General features: G+C 31.4%; 1 protein-coding gene across 1 annotated transcript; it reads left to right on the top strand.

The window, feature by feature from the left end:
• Positions 1-591: 591 nt before the first annotated feature.
• Positions 592-1,503, top strand: LOC143390386 (olfactory receptor 4P4-like). The gene has a single exon (XM_076842799.1). It carries the CDS (start codon positions 592-594, stop codon positions 1,501-1,503), a length of 912 nt encoding a protein of 303 aa, XP_076698914.1.
• The last annotated feature ends 5,424 nt before the right edge of the window (positions 1,504-6,927 follow it).

The raw sequence follows: 6,927 nt of genomic DNA, 5'->3' as shown, positions 1-6,927 counted from the left end.
ATTATAGAGGTTGGCATTGAACTTGTGATCCTCCTTCCTCTGCATGTGAGCTGTTGGGGTCACAGATGTGTGCCACCATATCTGACACATTTCAAATATCCTTTTTTTTTTTTTTTTTCCTGGTATGATTGATTAAATCCAGTGGCACTCAACCACTGAGACACATCCTCAGCTATTTATTTTTTGGGGTTTTATTTTGATACCAGGTCTCATTAAGTTGCATGTGACCTTGCTATATTAATAAGACTGGCTTTGAACTTGCAATCCTCCTGCCTCAGCCATTCAGTTCTCTGGGATTACAGGTCTGCACCACTATGCCTGGCAAAATATCCAGGCATTTTTGGCAACATTAAAAAATTTTATTATTCTCATTACAAGACTTTTTCAAATCGACTTCCAAATAAGTGACATAATTTTAAAAGTTTAATTGTATATATTGGGAATAATTAATAGTATTTTTCAATGTGTAACAATCTAATTTTTGTAAATTTTATATTACTTTCTTTATGCCATCCATCTTATAATATTTTTATTTCTTTTATTTTCAGATATTTAACTCATGGGCTTATGATTTATACCAAACTGAAATATATGGAGACCCAGAGAAATATTTCTGAATTCATTCTGTTGGGACTTTCTTATGATCAAAACATACAAATATTTTGCTTTGCCCTCTTCTTAACCTGTTATATTGCCCTTTTGGTGGGAAACCTGCTGATCCTTATCTCCATTAGATGCAGCCCTCTTTATCACCAACCAATGTACTATTTCCTTAGCCAGCTGTCTTTTATGGATGTCTGCTTTACCTCCTGTGTGACTCCTAAATTCATTGGTGACCTACTAGAGAAGAAGAAAACCATCTCCTATGGCAACTGCATGTTACAGGTCTTTGCCATGCACTTCTTTGGAATGGTTGAAGTCCTAATCCTTACAGTCATGGCCTTTGATCGTTACGTAGCCATCTGCAAACCTCTCCACTACATGATTATCATGAACAGAACAAAGTGCCATTTCTTAGTTTTAGCTGCTTGGGTTGGTGGGGCCGCCCACTCCTTTCCCCAATTTTCTATTGCAATCCTATTGCCCTTCTGTGGTCCTTATGAAATTGATCACTACTTTTGTGATATTTTTCCTTTGCTAAAAGTTGCCTGTACTGACACCTACATCATTGGTGTCCTTGTGCTTGCCAATTCAGGAGTTGTCACGTTAGTGGTATTTATGGTTTTATTTGTTTCTTATGTAGTGATATTATTCACATTAAGACATCATTCAACTGAGGGAAGACGTAAAGCCCTCTCAACATGTGGGTCCCATATCACTGTGATAGTTATATTTTTTGGACCTGCAATCTTTTCTTACCTTAGACCTCCAACCATTTTTCCTGAAGATAAAGTGCTTGCACTATTTTACACTATCATCGCCCCTATGTTGAATCCCTTAATCTATACTTTGAGAAATACTGAGATGAAATTTGCCATGAGAAAAGTCTGGTGTCCATCATGATAGCTAAATAAAAAATAAAATAGAATCAAGGAGGGATTATGTGAAATCAGAGCTACATGTGAAGTTAGAGAATGAAAATCTATCTCTCAGATTAATTATGACATCACTTTAACTTTATTAATTAGAAAACAAGTATTCAGAAATTTTGAAGCAATTTATATTTAAAATACTAATTCTATTGTACAAAATTGTGTTGGAATTAGTCAATTTTATGTAATACTGAGATGGCGTAAGTAAGATTGCATGTATAAAATGAATCTGGCCCATAGCAATTGAGATACCACCATACTGAAAAGTGAATTACCAAAAGCAAAAAAGAAAATTTTAATATTTTTAACTTAAAATTCAGATTTTATTACCAGATCTCATGGTAAATATGATTTATGTAGTGATGCAGCTAAAATCTGTAAGTTAAACATAAAGTTTCAATTTATGACAAGGTGTTCTCCCAGTGGCCACAAGCACCATTTTAATGAAGTGAGAAGCTAGAAGTTATTATAACAGAATCTGATTTAAAGAAGTTCTTAGATGTCAAGTTCCCTGAGTCACCAATGGTGAAAACAAAACAAAACTCTGAAATAGTGTTAAATCAATTAGAAAAATTCAGACCATTTATTACTAGTTGTACTATTTGTTACTCATTGTTCAGATATAAAATTCTAAAACAGCAAAGGAACTGAATCATAAAATTGAAAAAAATCAGTTAGAAATGATTAGTTATTGAGTTGGGAACCAAAGATGTTTATTACTTATATGCAAAACATGTGAACTAAAACCAACTTGGAGGTGAAGCAAACATGCAAATAATATTGGTTTGTTTTTAAATCAATATTCAAAACCATGATGACAAATCATGACAATATGTGGCAATGACCAATCATTTCTGTCATGAAAAGAAGACTTCTGAGATATTGTTCCTAGAGAAAGCAGAAGAACTTTTTGTGAAAGGTGTCTACCTACATTTCTATAGGTAGCAAAAATAAATGACCTCTAAGAAAACTCAGTAATTTTCATAAGAAAGAAGAGATTGAGAATTGTATGAATTGGATGATAATTCAGCTACAGGAGTTTTAGAGTATAGATGCAAAATGAAAATTACAATCGATTTTAGAGTTTCTCTACACAGAAGAACAAAGGAAGAATATATAATGAGGGATATGTAATTAAATAAAGTTCTTAGAGCAAAGAAGAATTGGGAAAATTATTATTTGGCAACTTACTATGAGACAGAAAAAAATACCAAATTTAAATTTGTCTTCTGTAAAAACATCACAGGCATTTGGCAAAGTCTAAATATGTGAAGGGGATATTTTGAAAATGAAATTTTGTATTTTATTATTAGGGAAAAAATAAAATCTAATTTAAATATGTTTTCAACTAAACCCCTCATATGACTTTGTTTAAAAAAAAATTCTAAAATAATAAAGTCTTTTTAAAAACTAATACAAGAAATTAAACAAAGAAATATACACAAAGTGGGGACATCTGGGGTCAGAAGATCTCATGCTTTCCTGTCTTTATCCCCAAGGGCACCCAGACTAACACCGGAAAAGAAGGGTAGTTTTTCAGAGAATAAAACTAAGCATTTAAGCTTTACCCCTTATTCACTGTCTTATATGACAAGATTAATTAACCTTTGGGGTTTTTAGATTTTCTATCTTTAACTCAAACTTTCAATATTATAATATTGATAGCATATAAAATTGAAAGGTTAAAATAAGAATGTTCATAAAAGACACTTGCATTTTTCTTAAGATACATGGAATCATTAATCATAGAGAAAATTAAACTTTTAAACCAAAGTAACACAACAGTTTCTATAGCTAATTCTGGGATGGTCTGCATGAATACAGAGAAGGAATGCTCAAAGACAAATCAACCTCTGGAATTCACAGCAACCCATTCTTTTGCTCTCACAGGAAGAATTTCAAGGGAGTCTCTCAAGTAATAGGGAAGAGTTTATTGGAGAGACAGAGATAAGGACACACAGTACACACTACAGACATACAGTCTGTAATCTCTGTTCCTAGTCTAGTACTACTGGGTCAGTTCTAGCTGTTATCCCAATAATCTACTACTTATGTTTTTTTTTTCCTTATCTATAATTGATTTAAAAGTGTAATATAATGGTTGCTTTTAGTCTATGGAATATCATGATGCAGAGACAAAGAAAAAAGACCTGTCAATAATCAATTATCAGGTTCTTTAACTAAGTGGGAAGTAGACACATTATCTGATTGTTTAATCATTTAATTTAAAAGTATATTGTATAGGAAGGGCAGCGGAATACAACAGACACTAGTATGGCTGTATGTATAAACGTGGCTGTATAACCAATGTGATCCTGCATTCTATACACATGGAAAAATGAGAATTCATACCCCATTTGAATCAAATGTATGATATATCAACATCATTGTAATATTTTGAGCAACTAATAAAAAATAAAAGTATATTGTAAATTCTATATAATCTACAAAAAGAGTATCAAGAAGAAGAATTTTAAAATATAGTTAATAGTTAACAGAAAAAGAATATCAGACAAAGCAGACTAAGATAAATCAAGTAGAAAGAACAAATATATCAAATAAAAATTAGCAAGATAGCATATTTTAACATAAATATATGACTAATTATCCTAAGTTGCGGTGGTCTAAATACATCAGTTACAAAGTTGGAAACATGAAGATTCATGATTAAAAGTAATGAAAAGTTATACCATAAATACAGTAAAGAAAAAGAAGCTAAAGAAGTATTAATTTATGAAAAAGCAGACTTCACACATGAAAATTATCAAGGTAAATTAGAAACATAAAATATTACAATAATCAATCAACTTCTGCATATTAATCATATGATGAGTCACTTTCTTACTCTGCTATTTTTAATAATATCTATAAATTATTTAGGTTTTATGTGCAAAATATCATGTCATCCTCAAATACTGTCATTTATATGTTTTACATATGAGGTTTTTATTGACCTATTGTTCTGGTTGAGGGCTGCATTTTGTTGGAAAAAAATGGTGATAGGAATGGAAATATTGTCTCCATTTTTATTTTAAAGAGGAATTTGTTTAACTTATTCCCTTCAGGATAGTATTTTATGTAGATTTATTAGTAAATAGAATGGAAGTCTCCTTTTTCTGTGTTTTTTGTTGCTCGTAGTTAATTGTACTTAAATATTGGAAGGAAAATTCTAGAAATAAATGATTCATAATATAAATTGCACACTGGAATGAATGACATGATGACTTTCACATCCTCCCTCTCTGTCCCATCCCTGGCAGAATCACTCCATCCTCCAGGAATCCATACTGTTTCTGTGCTCTGCCTATAAGTGGATGTCCTGGTTGTCATATCAACTGACCTAGTGTCACAGTGCTTGTGTTTAAAGTAATGCCTGTTTTATTTAGTACTGGCCAGAGCATGCTAGAACAGTGATCCTGCAATTTATATATGCCAGAAGAAGTAGTAAAGTTATTCCTTCATATGAAAATTCTAAACTTAAGAAGGGAAGACCTTCATTAGCTGAGGTTACTCAGATCCAGGGTAAGGACAAATGGAGTGTCAATGAAATTGTGAAAAGGAAAAAGTAAATTTGTTCTGTTTTTGTTGCCCTGTCTCTAACTGTAATATATGAAGACATAATGTGTGACAAGGGTTTAGTTAAAAATGTAAAAGACATTTAATTTATGTATGTATTTATAGGAAAGATGATATGTATGGATTTGGTGCTAATTGAGGTTTCAGACATAAAGTGGGAGTCTTGGGCCTGTAAAATGGGAAACTGTGTAATCCTCCTGTATAATGTGAAACTGTTATATTTTTATTACTAAGCAAATGCCTTTATATTATTACTGTAATTTTAACTGGAATAAATCATTGATATTTTCAATATTTTTATGAAAAATATGTTCATGTTAAATTCAAAATTTTGAGTTATGAATATTCTTGCAGTTTATTCTCAAAAGAGGACATTTCAGAATGTCCAGAAATCTGGATCATAGCTGAATGTAAAATTTAGAATTTTAAGCTTTCATTTATATTCATGAGCAAACATCCAAGCATAGTGGTAAAAGTATAGTGCCCCACTATACAGACAAAATTTGATATATGTGTTCTTGTAAGTTTATGTGGCATCTTAGATTATTGTTCCCTTTTTTGAAGAACAACATCAAAAACACAAATAATGTATAAATCATGGAGAAGATGAAAGAGGTTGATATCTGAATAGTATGTATTACAGTGGTTAGAAAATTGCATTGTTCAATATATGATAATTAAATATTTTACACTTGGTATATTAAAAAGTTAAATCCATTGTTTTTTATTTCATATTTTTATTTATTATAAATATGATGTAGTTCATAAATAAACAAAAAGCTCACATCAAATTGCCACTGAATAATTTTATATTTGCCATGTATTCTAATGATCCTAGTGATAGATCCCACTTCTCAACAATATTAATGTAAAGATATTATTTATTTTTTTCTTTCAAACTAGTTCTAATGCCTTTGCAAACCATTCCTCACCATCATCTTTTTCCAGGTATTTAATTATCAAATAAAGACTTTAAGAGACCGTCTTTAACTGAGTAATGTGAACAAAAGGAGGGTCCTAAAATGTTTACCCATAAAAAAACTTATTCCATATCTATATATGTCATTAAATATTAAGATAAAAAAAGAGTATGATGAAACTGGTTGGTATTTAAGTAGGAGATACAGAGGAATACTACTAGAGATTCTATGAGCAATGCTTTGAAGCATCTTTTTCTGCATGGATATCTCTGTTTGCTTCACTAATGTTTAGTAAGTACAGCAGGACTAGTCCATATGTTAAGATGTAGCTTGAGATTTAAGACTGCACCATTGTTAAAGAACATTTGTAAATAATTGTGCTTTCTATAGTTTTAATCCTCCAGTTTTTCTATAATTTTGTTCCACAGTTTTAATGAATTTTTATCTCTTAATTCCTTTTTGTCTTTTACCACATCAGATTCTTTCACATAAATGAAGACGACTAAATTTGGATATTCTCAATGTATACATAAAAGCACCTTGCTAAGCCATGTTTGAACCCAGAGCAAACTTATACCCACACCAAGTTCCTTTCCTTATGTTGTAAGAAGATCCTCAGGAAGAGAATGGAACAGATCACACAAGGTCTGGGCTTTTGTGCAATTTGTATTCTTCTGTTGTTGCCTTGGCTTCTCCTGCTGCCTGAAGTGGTTTATTACTCTTCCTATGACCCTCAGCATTAGTGTTACTATGTTTAGATGCCCAACAATCACTGCCTTCAATTCCCTATTTGCTACATCTTCGTATCCTGAACCTGAACAAATATATTGAGAAAAAGTCACTGAAACTTTTAACAAATGATTCCAGCTTATAATCTTCTGTAATTAGGAACCCTGGAT

The sequence above is a fragment of the Callospermophilus lateralis genome, chromosome 2 (assembly GCF_048772815.1).
Source record: "Callospermophilus lateralis isolate mCalLat2 chromosome 2, mCalLat2.hap1, whole genome shotgun sequence".
Classification (NCBI taxonomy): domain Eukaryota; kingdom Metazoa; phylum Chordata; class Mammalia; order Rodentia; family Sciuridae; genus Callospermophilus; species Callospermophilus lateralis.
This window is presented reverse-complemented; position numbering and strand designations above follow the sequence as displayed.